The 20,539-nt window shown below is 36.4% G+C and overlaps 1 protein-coding gene across 2 annotated transcripts in view; it reads left to right on the top strand.

The window, feature by feature from the left end:
- The first annotated feature begins 639 nt into the window (after nucleotides 1-639).
- The window catches only part of SIK2 (salt inducible kinase 2), a 126,565-nt gene continuing 106,665 nt past the window's right edge, over nucleotides 640-20,539 (top strand). The window contains exons 1-3 of one of the 2 annotated variants that reach the window (XM_074335508.2): nucleotides 640-945; nucleotides 12,172-12,288; nucleotides 14,682-14,745. In XM_074335508.2, coding sequence (XP_074191609.1) covers nucleotides 811-945; nucleotides 12,172-12,288; nucleotides 14,682-14,745 — 316 coding nt within the window. In that variant the 5' untranslated portion in view covers nucleotides 640-810. The remainder of the gene's footprint in view (nucleotides 946-12,171; nucleotides 12,289-14,681; nucleotides 14,746-20,539) is intronic. The other variant, XM_019715263.3, reaches the window with a different exon arrangement.

Raw genomic sequence — 20,539 nt, 5'->3', positions numbered from 1 at the left:
ATACATTTTAGGGGGTTCAAGGATCCCAAGCCCATTTGAGACTACGAATTCCTGCATTAAGTGATCTCTAGGGTCTCTTCAACGCTGACATTCCGTGAGTCTATAAGCGACCTGCTGCTGTCAGGAGGCTTCCTCAGTGACATCAAAATGTGGAGGGATTTATATAGAAACAAGATGAGAAAAGGATACAAAGAAAGGAGCCTGTGAGCAATGCATTGCTCAGCCACTGTTCTTTGCCCGTGCCAAATTTAGGACGCACTGTAGTCATTAGGTGAGAGGTTTTGGCGGGAAGGTCCCGGGGTGGGAAAACGCTGGCGCTGGAGAAGGAGACCTCAGGCCGGGTCCAGGTCGCTGCACCCCTCCGCTCCGCCCACCAGGGCTCGCTCTTGGCCTTCGGCTGCGAGGACGAGGAACTGGGCGGGCCAGGGGACCACCCCGCCCCAGGCAGCCGCAGCGCAGAAGGGAGAGCGGAGGGCGCCTGAGCCCGGAAAGAACGCACCGTCCAAGCCCCGCCCGTCTTCTCTCCCTCCCTTCCTCCCTCCCGCCGCCGACGTCGACGCTGCTCCGGTCGCCATGGTGACCAATCAAGACCCGGTCCCACCCCCGCCCCCCTGCTCCGGCCCCCTGACGTCGGCGCACGTCAGCAGCCGCGCGCGCCTGGCTGGGCCCTGCGGAGCGGGAGGGACGGAGCGGAGGAGCGAGCGGAGCGGCGGTCGCCGGAGCTCAGCCGCGCCACCCGAGCTCAGCTGCGCCGCCCGCCCGCCCGCCAGCCCGCGCTCCAGTCCGCCGTGTCTAGCAGCGGGGCCCAGCATGGTCATGGCGGATGGCCCGAGGCACTTGCAGCGCGGGCCGGTCCGGGTGGGGTTCTACGACATCGAGGGCACGCTGGGCAAGGGCAACTTCGCCGTTGTGAAGCTGGGGCGGCACCGGATCACCAAGACGGAGGTGCGGCTGGGGGCTCGGCGGGAGTGTCCGAGGCTAGGGTTCGGGAGAGGAGCTGTTTACAGAGAGGGGCGGCTGCAGCGGGGCCTTGGGAAGACCCGAGAGGCCGGGTCATAGCCGAGACCAGAGGGCCTGGGACTGTGAGGACCCAGGAGGTGCAGGGGATCTGTGAGCGCCTAAGGGGTCGGAGTCCGGTCACCAGGATCCGAGTGTCGTCTGATTGGAAACCCCACCAGCCGGGGCTTTGCCTTCCCCCTACGCCACCCACGGTGGCCACACAGAATTTCGCCCAGAGCCTTCCACCCTGGCCCTGACCTGGTCTGTGGCCTCCGCTCTGGAGCCCAAGTTCCGCGTCTTCCCAGCTTTCGGCTGGGGGTGGGGTGGGAGGGGAAGTCTCGGTGCTCCCGGGCAGCGCGGTGAGAGACGTCGCCAGCCCCGAGGACGGGACCGCCCGCGCTCGAACTCCCGAGACGGGGCATCGCGCATTCCCTGTGACCCCGGCGCCCCTCCCGGCCCGGTGAGGAAGGGGGCCCGGTGGCCGAGAATGCCCCAACGGCCACTGTCCACCTTCTTTCCCTCCTTTTGCCCGACTCTGTCTCTGATTTGGTGTCAAACTAGCTTGATGTTGTGCCTGAGGCATTTCCCTCTAATATTCCAGACAATGGGACTGGTTAAAATGGTCATCTCTGCATTTGCATGGTTGGTAGGTTGGCCTTTCTTATCCTAGCTTGTCTCTTTACCAGGTGTACCTTCTGGCTGTGAATACTCGTTCCTTAAGCCGCGCAGATTCTACCTCTCTACTCTTAGAGCCCTCAACTGCTTCCCGACGGTGAATTCAGTCAGCATCATCCCCCCTCCCCCCCACCATTGCACATTCTAGTGTACGGCACATATTTTCTCCCAAGTCTCTGTTCTTACCTAACCCACCCCCTTCCTTCACTGCCTCAAGCTGCTCTCCTCAGGGTCTCTATTTTAAGACTCACAAATTAAATACTTTAGAAAACGGTAGAAACAAAACCATTCTTTAGAATAAAACCTCGTGTTTTTGACATACTCTACTCTGCCTCATTGTAGTTGTTCTGGAATTTCATCCTTTTTCAGTTTTTTTTTCCCTCCAGTTTTCATCCTTTTCAGGTTCCCCCCCTAATTGTGAATGCAATAGAGGGTGAATATGGAATAACATAGGGCTTTTTTTTTTTTCCAGAATGGTGTAAGGTGAAGGGCATTTGAAAACTTGAGTGATTTTTGTAGCTGTTTTTCTTATAAGTTTTGCTTAACTTTGTTTATGCTTTGTTTTTGTGAAAGGCTCTTATTTCCAAAAAGAAGAGGTATGTGTCATTGTGTCATCTTCACTTTTTGCCCTCCCCTATTGATCCTGAAACAGTCCAAATATGACTTATTTTTTAGCATCAGGACCAAGGTCATAAGTTTTCCTCTCAAAAATTTCTCAGGGTTAGCAATTTAGATTAAGTGTGTAATGATAAATACTGTGACTATAGTGAAATTACTCCGATCCCAGCATTTTTGAAAATGAAGAAATTGGTACCATTCTTAAGAACCATGGCCTAATGCCATGGCATTTCCCCTTAAATTATATGAAAAGAAGCCGTTTTCAATGTGTATTTTTGTATGCGCCCTTTCTTAATGACTGTCTAAAAATGTAACAAAATGCACGTTACGGAGAGCTTCTACAGAAACCCTTTAGTTCGTAATATTTTTTTCTTATCAGCTCTTATCAGTATTAGTAGCACTATTTTATGAAGTCAGCTGTTATTTATTAGGTCAAATTTAGGTAGTACAATGTCTATTTAAGAACTGCTTAAGTGGAGCTGATAGTGACTGACTGATACTTTCTCTTGCGGTTGACAGTTCAAACCGAGTCTCTCTTAAACTGACATCTCTTGTAGAGCTAGGGGGCACTGTGGAGTAGTATCACGGCTTGGCTATGTGAGATGGAGTGAGATCAATTTGTAATTGAAGGCACAGGTCAGGTTATGAAAGAGCACCCAGCTCCAGAATTTTGTGTGTAGTGTATGTGTGTAAAATGATTAAGTTAAAAGTTAAATTTCTAGTCCACAGAGCCCATCTCCCTTGTGCTTTTCTAAAAAGGTGTCCTTAACATATAAAAAGAAAGTGTGCATTTAAGATGGGTGAGTGTTTGTGAAAATTTGGTGTGATTAAAGATACTACAGTTGAGAGGGGTGAGTGAAATAGCCGGTTAATAATGAAAAGTTCCTATAGATCTCAGGTTTGTAAAGTTGCTCTGTGAACTTTTATGGTAATTTCCACTTAGGATTGTTTAGCTACAGCGCAGATACAATTATTTGTTAAAGTATACTGTTTGTTGCTAGTTTTTCTAAAGCAGTATTTGTTATCTTCATGCATTCATTGTATACATATTTACGCCTTTGACAAATACAACAACTTCTTCAAATACTATAAATATGATGGCTAGTGAAAACTTTCGTTTTATTTAACATTATTTGAAGTTTTCATTGCTGAACATACTACAGTAATTACAGTGAAAACAATGTATAAAGAACAATATCAGCAAAATATTATTTTACTTACTGCTTATAAAAGTTTCTTCAATATACTGTAACATCAATATAAGTTTGTGTGTTTTAAAACCTATAGGTCTTTTTTCCCAAGTTTGAACCCAAGGCAAATTTTAGGGCTTAGCTTAAACATCTATGTCATAAACAATTAGACTCTTATTTTTAATGGGCTCTTCTCTATCTCTTGTTCTGTTTTTTGTTTTGTTTTGTTTTGTTTTGTTTTTTCTTTTACAGAACTTCGGAGATCCAAGACTGCTTGCCTTTTAGGAAGGAAAAAAATCAGTAGACAAAAGAGATCTTGATTTTGGCTTAATATAGCAAATAGCTTAACATTGTTTAAGAAATATAATCACATCATCATCTGAAGTGGTATTCTCATATTAGATCTCTGTAAATTTTTCATACGGAAGGGAAAGCAGGTGGTGGTAGAATCCAGCTTCCTAATATAATACTTCATAAAAGCTTTGTAGTATTGGTTTGTGGTTTATGAATTAGAGTAGCTAATTTTATAAAATTAGCATAATGGGAAAAGAATAATAGCAGTTAGACTGTTAAACTATTTTAGGCAGTAGTGGTTGCTAGTTTGCTATGCTATACATGTCCTTGAGTAATGTTTTATTAATACTGTACTAGCAAATAACTTTTTCCTTCTATAGCTAGTTTTTTGTCTATTAAATAAAATTTCAGAAAAGTCATTTGTGCCTTTAAACGTTTTTGTTTTCTGACTTCTAAAGAAATACAGTCTTAATGTAGAAAATCTAAAGAATAGTACACGTACAATTCCTCCAATGGGAATAAATAATTCTTAACATTATGGTATATTTCCCTCTAGTTGTCTTTTTAAATACATTTTCCATAGATGAGATCACATGGTAGGTACATTTATATAAATTGTACCCTTTTTCCACTTATCAGTATAGCCTGATCATTTTGTTTAGTATATAACTTTATAAAACTTTTTTAATAGCTGTAGTGTTCTGCCTTGTAGATGAATCCTATTTTACTTAACAATTTCATACCACTGGACATTACATAGTTTCTAATGTTCACTTATAATAAATAATTTGCAGTGAATAATTTTTGTGTATATGAGTCTGTGTCTACATTTTTAATTTTTTCAGGGAGGAGGAATTAGGGGTAAATTCCTAGAAGGGAAATTACCAAGTGAGAAGGTATTATTTTTACATTAAAGAGTAATATATATTCATCAAATCTGTCATGTTTATTATTGAAAATCTAAAAAGTATAGATAAATGGAAAGAATTACCCGTTATATCTTCACCCAGCAATAACCATCATTAGTTATTTTCAGACCTTTTCTATGACAGATAATTGAGTTTTCCTCAATACCATGCCTCTTTTATTAATTAGCTAAAGAGCGTATAAATGTGTTGCCCATGGACTCTTAAGGAAATTTCACAGAGGTTCTGAAAATTACCTTATTAAAATGGCACTTAGGTGGTGGGAGAACCTGGACTGCAAAACTGATAGCAAGGACATTCTGTAAACGGCTTTGATTCACTGAATAGCTTTCTCTGTGCATTTGAGGGCTTTTTTATTTAGGCACAATTCTGAAACTAACTACTATCTTTAAAAGTAAGTATTTTTTAAGCTTTCCAACTAGTTAAAGTATCAAAATTGCATTTTTAGAGCAAGGGTAGAAACCAGAGAAGGGCATATTATACCCTGATTGCAATATTTCTTGAAGAGAACTTATTTTTTAATACAATTGAATTTTATATTTTGCTTTAAAATTTTAAGACTCCTCTTAGTAGTCTTAGTATTAATCTTGTGCTCTGAAATATTCCAGATTTCATCTTACCATTTGCAACAACATGGATGGACCTAGAGGATATTATGCTAAGTGAAATAAGTCAGACTGAGAAAGAAAAATACCATATGATATCACTTATATGTGGAATCCAAAGGACAGAATAAATGAGCAAACAAAACAGAAATAGATGATTGCTAGATGAGAGGGGGTTTGGGAGTGGGGGAGAAGGTGAAGGGATTAGAAAGTACAAATTAGTAGTCACAAAATGGTCACGGGAATGTGAAATACATTATGGGGAATATAATCAATAATGTTGTAAAGACTATGTAGAGTGTCACATGGGTGCTGGACTTCTTGGAGGGATCACTTCATAGATTATATAAATGCCTAACCATTGCGTTGTACACCTGAAGCTAATATAAAACAATAATTTTTAAAAAAATACAGCAAAAAAAAAAAATTGCAGATTTCAACAAGTAACTATTATGTGCAACAGAAGGACTTGTTGCCAAATCATTTAATCACTAATATTTGTATCTAGGTCTATTATGATCTTTAATTGTGTGTTGAAATAAAAATTTTATTTGTCGTGAAGTATATATGCTTTATTAGAAATTGTTCCCTAGTTTCTTGGCTCTCAGACAAGTAATATTAGCAAATTATTCTGTTCAAATGCCCTGTTCTTTTTTGGGGAGTCGGGGGAGACATACATGAAAAATAAGAGTTGTGTAAATTTTTGTATTCTGTAGAAATTTTTAACTTTGACAGAGTTTAATGTGTTTTGATTTTAATTCCATTGGGAAAGTCTATCTCAGTATCAAGCAATTAAGAAAACATTTATTTGGAAATAACTGAAATTGGCCTCAATTCTTGGATTCACATGATGACATTTGATTTATGGCCCTCTGCTGATGACAGATTCATTTCCTTGGAGCCAAATGGATTCCAGAAATTCATTAAAATACTTTTTTTCTCTTTAGGATACCTGGTACCTCTTCTGCCTTCCACTTCTATATTTTTTAAATAAGTTATTTATGTGAAAGTTCTGTTATACAGAACATTTGTGGAGAATGCTTTTTCACCCATCAAAGAGAAAGAGCCCACGTATCCAGTTTGAGATTATTAGAAGAGTAAGAGACAATTACATTTGGGAATGTCATCAGAAAAATCTTCATTTTAAAAAACATTTTAAAAATACTTTAAACAAGTTAAGAGATGAATCTTGGGTGAATTAAATGAAAAAAAATTGCTAAAATTTGTTTTAAGTTTTTTAAAATAAACATAGTATTTAGGTGTTATTTTCCTCCAATTTACAAAAGGAATTATAAACATTGCTTATTTATTGTAGACATTGTTAAAGAGCTCAAAGAAGAAAATAAACATCCTTAATTCCACCATCCAGACCAAGAGATAACCACTGTTAATATTTGCTTCAGATCCTCTTAGTTATTCACTTGTATTTTATATGTAGGTAATAAAATTGATGTCATCTGTACATATAATCTGTGTTTTTTACTTAGTGTGTTATTGACATTTTTCCCAAGTTTAAAAAACTGTCGAAAGCATGGTTAAATAGTATCCTTGCATATGACGCTCTGTATGTTATTTAATGTATTTCCTGTTATTAAATGTTTAGATTATTTCTCTTGCTGTTTCTCTTTCTGAAATAATGTTTCAGAGGGCATTCCTGTATATACATCTTTGCGTACCTATCTGATTATTCCCTCAGGGTAATCCTATAGCAATAGAAATGCTTGGGTCAAGGGGTATATCCTTACATCCATATCTTATGGCATGAGATGCTAAATTATCTTCCAGAAAAAGAGTACCTATTAATCCTCACCAGGAGGAATGCATATTTACCAGAAATTTGATTTTTAAACATTTTCCAATTTGATGGGAGAAAATATTATTCTAATGTGCATGTCTTTGATTACACAATTTCATATGACTATTTACATTTCTTTTGTAAATTGCTTTTTGTTCTTTGGCCCAATTTTTAAGTGAGTGTCTTTTTTGTTGATTTGTTTAAATAATTTTAAGATAGGAGGTTATTTTTAATCAGTTCTTTCATAGTCTTTTTATGGATATAAAAGTATGCTGACATTTACCTTTCTTCCAATTTTCCCTTACCCAAGCATTATAATAATCAAATCCTTATATTTTAAAAGTCAAAATTTAAATTAGAAAACGTTTAACTTATTTATTATTTTAAAGGGTAGTTGAAGAACTCCCATGTCATTATTACTACTGACTCTTACTGCTTTCAGAAACGCGCTCATTGTAGTCTACTCAATCACATTCACTTTTCAATCAAATGATAGGCTGGTATGTTCTCATTCCACCTGTGATTTGATGTATAAGTTGTAAAAGTGTATTTAATCTTTAACTTCAAAGATCTAATTGTATGGTGAGCATATGCTCCTTGGTACTTCAGAGGGACAGTGTAGAATTTGTGTATTAGTAGTAAATGTCACTGAAGCAGGTATTATTTGAGGTAGCAAATATGTTAATGCCTTCTGATTTGTTACTAGAAAAATATTTCTTATTGTGTAACTTCCTTATAAAGTCCCCCAAAGCCACTTTTATATGTGTGGTTCAAAGAAAAATTGCACAGAAAAGTATAAAGCAAAAAAATAAAACAATCCATTATTTTTTCACCCACTGATAACATTTTTGTCATATTTGTATCTAGTTTTTCCTGATCTTTTTCTATACATACCTTATATTGAGACTGTACTGATATCCTGATTTTTAATTTATTATTTAGTCTAAGCATTTATCCATGTTGTTAAAGGAACCATTTTAATGGTTGTGTAATAGTTATAAAGTTACCATAATTCATGTAGTTACTTCCTAATTACTATTTCTGTTTTTAATACCCTAGTGAATATATTTACACATAAATACTTATCATCATTTCAGACTATTTCCTTCACATAATTTCTCAGAAGTAGAATCTTTAGGCTAAATGGGATGGATGATTTTTAAAGTTCTTGATAAAGATTGTCAGATTACCTTCCAGAAAAATTATAACCTATTTTATATTCTTACCAGCAATATATAAATGTGGCCTTCTCATTGAACCTTAACTCACAAGGGTGTTTGTTTTTTAATCTTTGTAGATATAATAAGTGAAAATTGTATTTTTTTTAGATATAATTAACATATTAGATATTTTAATTCACATTTTCCTATTTATGAGATTGAATATTCAATGCTGCTACTTTACGTGGGATTTAGTTTGACAGTAATCATTCTAGCCTATGCAGTATGCTCGGTAAAGTTGTATAGGGATACCTAGAAGAAGGAATATTAATTTTTCTATCTCCAATAAATTCACTGAAGGCTTTTTTTTTAAAGATCATGCATAATTAGGAATTAGAGAGTTGTATTATTTAGATGAACAATAACAACAAAGGGATCCTTCAGTTTACAAAGTCCCTTGCTTGAGTTTGTTACCACCATGCAGATTTTGTATTTGGCACTGTGTTTGAAACTAAATAGAGAAGGGGTGTGGAGAGGAAGTTCCAAGAAATCTAAGTTCATAGTTATCTTCAAAATGAACTGTTGGAATACAACCCTTTTGTAAGTTCAGACTTTTGTACACCATTGGGGAAATCCCCAAATGCAAATCATTTTTGGATAAAATTTGTTTTCCAAAATGTATTCTCTTTGTTCTCACAGGTCTATTAAGTTCCTTGAGGATAGGAATCAGATTTCGTTCATTTTTGTATCCCAGGTGTAATTCTGGGCACACAACAGGTGCTCAGTAAATGTGTGAATAATAGGCTCTTTGAAATAGTGAAAAGATTGAAATTATAGTTAGAAAGTCTGCGGGTTTTTTCCCCATTAATTCACGTGAGCTTTGGGACCTTTGTAGATTATGAAACATCTTTTGAACCTCACTTTCATCAACTCATGGGTGTACTGCTTGTTCTATATATAAAGTTGAGAAATAAATGAGATAAACCTTGTTAAAATATGTTAAAGTATTTTGTTTAAAAGTGCTGCGCAGTTGTGAAAGACGCCATCATCATTATTTTATTTCTGAGAAGTACTTGGTAGGATCCCATTGTTAAGAAATTACCTGGAAGAGTATGGCAGAGACTGCTAGCTCGCCCGAAATTCAGTTTCCTCTTCTTCCTGGACCTGCATCCCGACTGTTTCTTGGCCTCCCTTGCATTTAGGTAGGGACATGTGACTAAGTTCTAATTCATGAAGTGAACAGAAATAATGTGTACCACTTCTGGACCTGGCCCATAAAAACCTCTCATGAGGGATCCTCTGAGCTTTTTTCTCGTTCTCTCTGGCTGGAACGGAGACAGCCTTTAGCGTAACCATAGAAGCCACCCATTAAAGGTAGTTAGGCCTCCTAGACTCTCCAATGCCTTCATGGAAGAGGGCCACCTGCTATCTTTTCACCCATCCAGTTCTGCTATGTGAGCAAGAAATAAGCTGCTTTTGTGTTTGAATCATTACTTGTGGGATCTTGTTGTTACAGCGGCTTCATTAGCCCTAACTATGATAAGGAACATGCTAACTAACACGTTCTACTTTTTCGTTAGTGCTTTTCTTTTTCATAATCTTATAGCAGCCTTATCAACAAGGGGTAACAATATAAAGATATAAATATAGAGGCCTGTGGTCTACATATATATATATATATATATATATATATGGACCATGTGTATGTGTGTTTGTGTGTGTATATATACATATACATATATATGTATACATATATATACATATATATATATATATATATATATATATATATATATATATATATGGACCCAAGATAAAATTGAGAGAATTATATTTTGTCATTTGAGATTTTTTTTGGCTGGAAAATGTTAAGTAAAGTTTATAACTTCTTAAAATTTAATTAGATAATTTATATATTTTTCACTTTTTCATTGAGGCCAAGTTTCCAAAAGAGTATAAAAGAGAAGATATCTCTTGGTAATATCTTGCTTTAATTGGTATTTAGTATCTGAACTTTTTCTTTAACATCAAATACGATACTCAAGATACATATAATGAAAATTTTTCTTAATAACAGTAATCATGAGCAATTTTACAAGTCATGATTCTTTTTACTTCAATTCTTTTTCTATTTATTAGATGGTTATGACCCATTTTGTTATAAAAGCTTTCTTTTGGGGAGGGGTTACTGGTATCTAGACACACCAAAAATTGTAGGGCAACACATTTTCTTCAAAGTATGCCCTTGTACCTTCCTAAGGAATATTGAAGAGATTCAAGTATACATTTATGTTTTTATCTGTCAACTTTTACCCAAAGTTACCCGAAGTAAATGATAATACTGTGCTATATTCTCTCATTTTCTTAATTGGACAGGGAGGTCATTTTAAATGTATTAGGTCGGTGCAAAAGTAATTACGATTTAAAAAGTTAAAAATAATTGCAAAAACCGCAATTACTTTTGCACCAACCCACTATTTAGGTTTGAGGTGGTCTCATAATATCCCTAATAGCAAGTACAATGTCAGTCTACTTTCTAGCAAAGTTTAGTACCTTTTGCTTTCTAGAATATTTTGATTACAGAAATAAAATACCAACAAACAATGAAAATAACAGTCATAAAACTTACGCACTTTACTGCCTAGCACAGGAGATACCCCCCTTCTTAGGCAAAATTTAATTTTACACATTGAATTTAGTAATCTGGTTTCCCCTGGGAAGCTTGAGTTCTTCTGTGGGTTACAATTAATTCAAATCAGGAAACAAGCTGTGACAGCAAATTAGAAATAGAGAAAGGTAAGAAATAAACCTTACAGTAAAGCTGTAAGAGACAACAGCGAAGGACAGAGTAGGCGTAAGGAAAAAAGAAAAAACTAATTGCATAAACAGGAGTCTAAGGGAATGAAGTGAATTGACGAGCTGAGTACTATTTTCTTGGATACCTTTTAGGAGTATTGAAGTATTAAAGCACATACAATAATTGATGTTAAAAATTACCCTGAAACAACAACTTAAACCTGGATTATGTTCAGAACGCGTTTTGGTAAAATGTGAAGTACATTTTCAAGTTTCTTCAGATCTTAACTAAAGTTTGGGTGGTTCCTAATTATCTGAAATTTTTATTTAAGTCAGAATGGCTTATTTTCTAACCAAATACTTACTAATTTTAAAAAAATGAATCTTTTGGTTGCATGAAAAAAATACATGATTGTTGGTTTCTGATTACCTAGTTATTCACCTTCAAATGCAGTTCTTTCTAATTAGTTATGACAGGAAAAGGCTACATTTTTAAAAATCAGATTCCTTTAAGGAAGTCAAAATTTAGTGTAACTACTAACACTTGAGTTTTTGCCCTTTCACTTTTAAAACAAAATTTAGTTCAATAGGTATCTTTTCATGTAGATGGATTTTGATACTTTATTTTTAGCCTTTTTCCAGAAAGGTTTGTCTATATTCTTTGGAACCTATCACTTGCTTTTCTAGAAAAGTTTTATTTCAGTACAATACAAACTTCCTACTTGTCTGATCATTTGTTTATAGATACTTTGTGGGGGAATGATAAGTAGTTGAAACTGCTGATTTTATTCTTCAATTTATAAATGGAGTGAAAAGGCATTACGGTTGTACTGTAAGAGAAATATGTTTTATTAAAGTAATTTCTCAGGGTTATTCTTCATGGCACACTAAAGACACGGCCAGACAAAATCTACCATAGTGTCTTAACATATGGTAGATGTTTAAGAAATATTTGTTGAATGAATGAATGAATGAGCATTGAATTTAAACTAGTTATCATCTTGTCATAGGAACCTGCAGGTGAAGTCTGAGATGTCATTTATTAAAAAGATTCTTAACTGGAAAATGTTAACTATTTTATACTAATTGTATTTATTTGTGTCTGGGATGCAGGTGGCGATAAAAATTATAGATAAATCTCAGCTGGATGCAGTGAACCTTGAGAAAATCTACCGAGAAGTACAAATAATGAAAATGTTAGACCACCCTCATATAATCAAACTTTATCAGGTATGACTTACCCTTACAGCTCTCCATGCTTCTCACATTCAGTTCTCTATTTTGCATCATCATTTTTCTCTTTTATATTAGTTTCTTCAGTCTACAAAAAGGATAATGACATGCTCTTATTATATTGAGTACTTCTGTCTTTCTATATTTAAATAAAAAATTAGGAAATTAAAAACTAGTAGCTTAATTTTAACTTGTCTCTCAGACTATAAGTTACTCATTTAAAAAGTTTATAGTTGTGCATTTATGATACCATGCTTCAGCCTGCTGGGTTTTGGTGGGGATTAATGAGGATATGGCAGTTTTGCTTATTTATACAATATGCTGCTTATGTTTTATGAAATACAAAGGCCAAAATAGCATATTACTTAGTGGCATACTTTGTAATACCTAGAACCAAATCTTTTATTTTTGGGGGGTTGTTTTGTCAGATAAAGTAAATGAGTCTTTAAAAAAAAATCAACATTATTAAGATATAATTTTTGTAAAATAAACTTCAACCATTTGAAGTATAAGCCATGTTTTTTACAAGGAAGATTTTTCTCAGATTTTTAAAGAGTAATTCATGTTTAAGAATGGTAATGTAATACAAAACGCTTAGTATTTCTATTTATTAATATATAGAATTTTTATATTGGAAAACTAGTTTTAAACTAAAATGTTATAGTACGCTAGCCTATGACTTTGGTCTCCAAAGTATGATGTATACACCTAGTGGTATGCTGAATTTAGCCTGTACTGGCTGATGAGAGCTGATTGTTAAATTTTTAGAAGTTTAGCAAGCTGATTAACATCATGTTAGTAGCTCAAAATCAGCGATGGCAGGAGTATTTACACCACAGAGGTTGGTTTATAAGCCAGAGCCTTTTATTTTCCCCTCAGAGCTGGTACTAGCGCACCACATTGTGCACTGAAATGGATCAGCACAAGTAATTGTCCGTTGGGGTATAATAAGAAAATATTAGAACTTCTAATTATGTTTATTTTTCAGATTTATCTTCTGTGTGCATTTTTTTCATCTTAGAACAAACTTATTTTGTGTGCTGGTTTGATCGGTCCATGGCTTTTTTTTTTCCAACTTGGATTCTGTGTGCATTTTATAATGTATATAATGTATTTATACAGTGGCACAGTATGTAATTTATGTCTCCATGTATATATTCATAAGTACATGTATATTTGACTAAAAAAAGCTTCATTGATAGAAATTTGCAATTAAAAAGGTTTGAAGACCATTAACATTACCATTAACTAAGATTAAGAGGCTGTGGTGTGCCACTCAAAACAATTCCTGAAGTTCTAAACCTGTGGAAGACCTCTTAGGTCAAATTTATGTCAGAGTATTTCTCCCTTTAAGCTTTTTTTTTTTTTTTTAATTCCTAAAGAGGATACTTATAAGAAAATAGTAACATTCTTAGAAGTCTCTAATGAGCCATAAGCCAAACTGAGGTTAAAAACTACGAGGATTCACATGATAATTCTGTGTGTTTGAACTAATAATCAGTTAAATTGATTTACTATTTGACCTGTTTAGTCCCATGTGGTAGGTAGCTCTTAGTTTTCTGGCCTGACAGGGAATAATCCTAAACCTACATGTTAGAACAAAATTGGTTTTAGCTTTTTAGTAGATAGCAATTAAATTTTATATTATTAGTTTGTATCAGTACACAAAAGGATAGTGTGTTAGAGAGAAGCAATCTAAAATTCATTCATTTTGAATTTATAAATGTATTTCCTTTCGGCTCAGTATAGTTTGAAACGTAAAATTTATGATAATGACACATTTCCTTTCTGAACCTAGAAAAACTAATTTAAATAAAAGTGCATAGCAATGGAGTTATGAAGAAGCTTTTGAACAATGTTTTGAAATAACAGTACTTTGTAGCAATATTAAAGTATAGTAGGAGGAATATCACATTGTGCTAGAATAGCTCAGCTACAGGCTAGATAAACTGAGTTCTATTTTATTATTATTTTCTTAATCAGAGTCTAACACAGGGCTAGAAAAGTCAGTGAGGGGGTGGTAAAAAGTTGATCATCAAAACTCCTGTTGCCTACATTAGTATTTCTGAAACTTAAATGTGCATAATAATCACCTGGGGATTTTGTTAAAATGTAAATTCTGTGTCAGTAGGTCTGGGTTGGGGCCTGAGATCCTGCATTTCTAACAGACTCCTGGGCAGTACTGCTGCTGCTGGTCCATGGAAGAGCGAGGGTCTAGATTTTTCACAAAAGTGTTAGCATGAGAATATTTTCAATCTTATAAACTTTGCCATATTCTGAATTGTTTATAATTTTGACACTTCGTAGTTTTAAAATAAGTAACTTCATAGAATGTTGTGGTAAATTGCAATCCTTTCCTGTCAGACTAATATGCAATTATTTATCAATAGGTAATGGAGACCAAAAATATGTTGTACCTTGTGACAGAATATGCCAAAAATGGAGAAATTTTTGGTAAGCACTTTTCCTTAACTTTTTTTATTTGAAAATGTCACTAATCTTCATGAATGGAGTATTTTCTATTAATTTTCCTGCCTGTTTAAGAATTGGTAACATGAACTAGAAATGTTTAAGCATTAAGATATAATAAAATATCCCGAAAGCTAAAAATATGGAATATAATATATTCTCTTATATTTATGATGTCAAAGCTACTGCTTAGTTCTCTTACCTGTGTTAAAGAGATTGGAGATCAAAGCTTTCATTCATATTGCAAGGGAGATTTTCTTTCCTTTGATCTTCCTTTTCACCTTTCTTTTTAGGGGAAAGATCAACAACAAATATTTATTGAACTCCTGCTGTGTCCTAGGCATTGTACTAGGTATAAGGGATATAGTGGTGACCCAACTAATATAATCCCTGCCGTTATGGACCTTAAACAGTTTAGTAAGCCATTAGCTCTAACTGTAATCCCTAGGGCAAGTCACTAACTGTACTTCTCTGGGACTCAGTTCCTTTATCTCTAGTAAGGAAGTATTTGACTAACTGGTTTCTTTGATCCATTCTAACCCTTAAAAAAATTGTAAATATATTATTAGTTCTTGCTTTCATCTATTTTATTTTTACTTGTGGAGCCAGAGCACTGTAGGTAGTCTAAGTATTTTTGTTTTTTAACCTAAATTTAAGTTCAAAATTGTTTTCTAAACAGCCTTATTGAGGAATAATTCATATACAATAAGTTGCACATATTTAATGGATACAATATAATAAGTTTTCACACGCATGCACACTGTGTGTGCATCCGTGTGAAAGAAACCACCACCACAATCAAGATATCCATCACTCCCGAAAGTTTCTTTGTGCCCTTTGTAATCTCTTTCCCCACCTCAGCACCACGCAACCATTGATCTGTCTTCTGTCACTATAAATTCGTTTGTATCTTCTGGAATTTTATGTTTAAATGTAATCATATAATATGTACTCTTTGGTGTCTTTCTCTCAGTATAATTATTTTAAGATCCATTCATTTTGTTGTGTGTATCAACATACCATTTCTATTTATTGTAAGTAGACCTGTTGTATGAATATATCCCAATTTACTTATCTATTCATGTACTGATGGACATTTGGGTTGGTTTCAGTTTTTGGCTATTACAAATGAATTGCTCTGAACATTCATGTACAGATCTTTAACTTATAGTCTACCTTCAAGTAATATTCAGCACTTCACATATAGTGTAAGAAGCTTACAATAATATACCAGTACTTCCATTTGTCTTTCTGACCTTTGTGTTATTGACATACATTTTTCTTATACCTATTTTATATAGCACAAAATAGTGTTGTTATTTTTGTATAAAAAGTCAACTATGTTTTAAAGAGATTTCAATCTTTAATTAAAAATTATATATTTACCAGTGGGGTTACTCTTAACCTTTGCCACATCCCCATATATAGATGCATGTTTTCATCTTCATTTCTTTGTATAGATACATATTTTCATCTGATGTCATTTTTCTTCTGCCTGAAGGATTTTCTTTACCATTTCTTTAGTGCAGATCTGTTAATGATACAGTCTTTCAGCTTTCATATGTCTAAAATAATTGTTATTTTGTCGTTTTTGAAAAATATTTGCACTGGGTATATAACTATAGGTTGACTTTTTTCCCTTCAGTACTTTAGAGATGTTGCTCCACTGTCTTCTCACTTGCATTGATTCTGACAAGAAATCTGCTATCGTAGTTTTCATTACTTCTCTGTGTATAATGTGCCTTTTTTCTTTGGCTACTTGTAAGGTTTTCTCTTTATCACTGGTTTTAGCAATTTGATTATGGTGTGCCTTTGTGTGGTTTTCTTCATGAGTCTTATGTTTTGTGTTCATTGAGCTTGTTCGATTTGTGAATGTACAGTTTCCATCAAATTCAGGAATTTTTCAGCCATTATTTTCTTAAATAATTTTTCTGGCCTACCCCTCTCTCTTCTTCAGAGATTCCAATTATACATATGTTAGGCTGTTTGAAATTGTTCCACAGCTCACTGATGTTCTTTTCCAGTTAAAAGAATTCCTATTTCTCTATTTCATTTTCGATAGTTGCTGTTTCTGTGTCGTCAAGTTCACTAATCTGTTGTTCTTCAATGTCTAATCAGCCATTAATCTCATCCAGTGTAATTTTTTTCATCTCAGACATTGTCATTTTCAGCTCTATAAGCTTGAGGGCCTTTTTAAAAAACATCTTCCATGGCTTTGGTTAGCTTTTTGAACATACTTTTAATAACTTTTAATGTCCATGTCTCCTAATTTTGCATCTCTATCAGTTCTGGGTCAGTTTTAAATAGATAATGTTTCTCCTCAGTTTTGGTCATATTTTCCTGCTTCGTATGCCTAGTAGTCTTTGATTAGATGCCAGACATTGTCAACTTTACCTAATTGGTTGCCACATGTTTTTGTATTCCTATAACTCACCTTGAGCTTTGTTCTGGGATGTAGTTAAGTTACTTGGAAACAGTTTGATCCATTTGGGTCTTCCTTTAATGAGTGGAGCAGTGCTCAGTCTAGGTCTAATTATTTCCCACTTCGGAGTACTCTACCCGTGAATTCTGAGTTTGTTTGTTTTTTTGGTTTTATATTTGGCCTGGCCAGTAGGAACAGGCACTGTTCCTGGTACCAGGCACTGTTCTCTCCAATCCTCTCATATGGTTCTTTTTTGGCCTCAGGTAGTTTTCTCACGTGTGTGGCAATCAGTCCTCTCCTGAATGTTCAAGGTGGACCTTCTGCAGATTTTCAGAGTTTTCTCTTTGTGCAGCTCTCTGTTCTCTGGTATTCTGTTTGGTGGCCTCTATTTGGTGTGTTCTTCCTAAACTCTGAGCTCTGTCTCCTCAATTCAAGGACTTTGCTAAGCTCTGCCGGGGTTTCCCCACCTTATGTTGTGTCCTACATACTTTCTCAAGGCATTAGTTAGGGCATTCATTGGTTTTACCTCATTTATTTGCTGTCTCTCAGGGATAGCTCTCCTTTGCCTGATGTTCAGTGTCCTGTTAACTAATACCATATATATTTTTATCCATTTTTTGTTTGTTTGTTTATTTGTTGGAAGGAGAGGATGTTTTCAGGCAGGATGGTGAATTTGATTCCTATTACTCCATCTTGGTTGAAAGCAGAAGTCTCTAATCCTCTCAGAATTATTTTTCAGTTATTTTAAAAACATGGAATTACATATACTGCTGTAGTTTTTAAAAATGTATTATTTAGAGTTGATTTTAAATAAATAGCTCCAATTCAATTATTTTGTAATTGTATTTAAGGAAAGACAGTTGGCTTGCCTCTTTTACTTATTTTTTTTTTCTTTTATATGCTACTGCTTATTAAGCTTATTTAAATTCTTAGGATATGTCTTTCAACTAGAAACTTCTTTTTTAAAAAAAATTAGTTTCAGGTGTACAAAGCAAAGTAATATTTAGACATTTAAACCCCTCATAAAGCGGTAACCCCTTCCCCCCAAGCTACTACCCCCTCTGACATCTTATGTAGCTATTACATTGCCATTGACTATCTTTCCTGTGTTGTACTCCACATTCCGTGACTATATATACCTATATATTTAGTTATAGTTGACATTCAGTATTATTCTACTTCAGCTCTTCAGGTGTATAGTGCATTAGTCAGGCATCTGCTCGTCTGTGATGTGATCCCCCTGATAAGTCCAGTGCTCATCTGGCATCTTACATTATCTTTACAACATTGTTGGTTATATACCCCATACTGTGTTAACTATCAATTTGTATTTCTTAATGCCTTCACCTTTTTCATCCTGCCCCCAAACCCATTCCCCTCTATCACCCTGATAGCTCTAGTACCTATCTGGCACCATCCCTAGTTATTACAATGTTATTGACTATATTTCTTTGCTATAGTCTACATCCCCATGACTACTGTATAACACCCAATTTGTTCTTCTTATTCCCTTCCCCTTTCACCTGTCCTTAACCCCCCTCCCATCTTAAAGAAGTCCCTCTAAGAGTGCGTATAATACTGGTTTGGTGGTAATGAACTCCTTTAGCTTTTTCTTGTCTGGAAAGCTCCTTATCCGCCCTTCAATTCTAAATGACAGCCTTGCTGGATAGAGCAGTATTGGTTGTATGTCTTCGCTTTTCATCACTTGGAATATTTCCTGCCACTCCCTTCTTGCCTGCAAAATTTCTGTTGACTAATCAGCTGACAGTCTTATGAGGGCTCCCTTGTAGGTAACTAACTGCTTTTCTCTTGCTGCTTTTATGATTCTCTCTTTGTATTTAACCTTTGGTATTTTAATTATAATGTGTCTTGGTGTTGGCCTCTTTGGGTTTATCTTGTTTGGAACTCTCTGTACTTCCTGGGCTTGTATGTCTATTTCCTTTACCAGGTTAGGGAGGTTTTCTGTCATTATTTCTTCAAATAGGTTTTCAGTTCCTTGCTCTCTCTCTTCTCCTTCTGGTACTCCTGTAACGCTAGTGTTGGTATGCTTGGAATTGTCCCGGAGGCCCATTAAACGCTCCTCAATTTTTTGGATTCTTTTTTCTTTTTACTTTACTGGTTGGGTGTTTTCTGCTACTTTATCTTCTACGTCGCTGGTTGGATCCTCTGCTTCATTTAATCTGTTGATTCCCTGTAATATATTCTTATTTTTTCCATTATTGTATCCTTTATTTCTGGCTGGTTCTTTTTTATGGTTTCCATCTCCACTTTTATGAGATCATTGAGCATGCTTATAACCAGTGTTTGGAACTCTGCATCTGATAGATTGCTTATCTCCATTTCGCTTAGTTCTTTTTCTGGAGTTTTGTTCTGTTCTTTCATTTGGGACATGTTTCTTTGTTTCCCTATTTTGGCTGCCTCCCTGTGTTTGTTTCTATGTATTAAGTAGGGCTGCTATGTCTTCCAGTCTTAGTAGAGTGGCCTCATGTAGTAGGTGTGCTGTGGGGTTCAGTGGTGCAATCTTTCTGGTCACCTGAGCCATGCACTCCAGGTGTGTCCCTTGTGTGGGTTTTGTGTGCCCTCTTGTAGTTGAGCCTTGATTGATAATTGCACATCAATGTGAGGGACTGACCCTTGGGCTCATTGGTTGTGAGGACTGGCCTTGACTACAGTGGAAGAGTTGTTGTGCAGGGTCCGATCCTACAGAGCAGGATCTGCCTCAGCAGGACTCTGGTGCTTGCCCAGTCTGCCACTTGGGTGTGTCATACTTGGAGGTGACTGGGTGATGCTCCAGCTCATTTTGAAGCTGGCCATTGGGAGCACCAGCCCCAGGAACACTTTGGAGGGGATCCGCTGTGGGTCTACTTCAGCCACAGCCCATGCCCCACCTGGGACCACCTAGTGGGATCCAGAAAGAAATCCGCAGACAGCTGCTGCCCGTGCTGTGCATAGAAATGCCTTGAGAGGCCAAGCCACAAACCAAGGCCGGCTGCCACTATTGCTGGCTTAGGAATGCTCAGCCAGAGGTACAGGACACGGTCAAGCCAGATGCTGCTAGTCTGGGTTCCGCGAACCTTTAAGAGACCCTAGGAAAGTGCAACTTGAGCCAAGGCAATTGGTCTGCATGAAAAAGCCACTGAAAGCAGCCTGAGTGTGCCTGAAAGTTGGGTGGGGCCAGGTCTCAAATTGTCAGGGCGGGGTGAACGAACTGTGGAGACTCAGATATGGTGGCTGCCTGTGTTCGCACGCCAGGAAGGGGGAGGGCTCAACAAAGAAACAATGGCTTCCACCAACTCCTCTGCCCAAGAGAAAACTGCCTCTCCAGCCCCCGTCCCAAACCAGACAACTCAGTTCCCC

Source organism: Rhinolophus sinicus, chromosome 14 (genome assembly GCF_057876585.1).
Source record: "Rhinolophus sinicus isolate RSI-liver-muscle chromosome 14, RSI-T2T, whole genome shotgun sequence".
NCBI classification, from domain to species: domain Eukaryota; kingdom Metazoa; phylum Chordata; class Mammalia; order Chiroptera; family Rhinolophidae; genus Rhinolophus; species Rhinolophus sinicus.
This window is presented reverse-complemented; position numbering and strand designations above follow the sequence as displayed.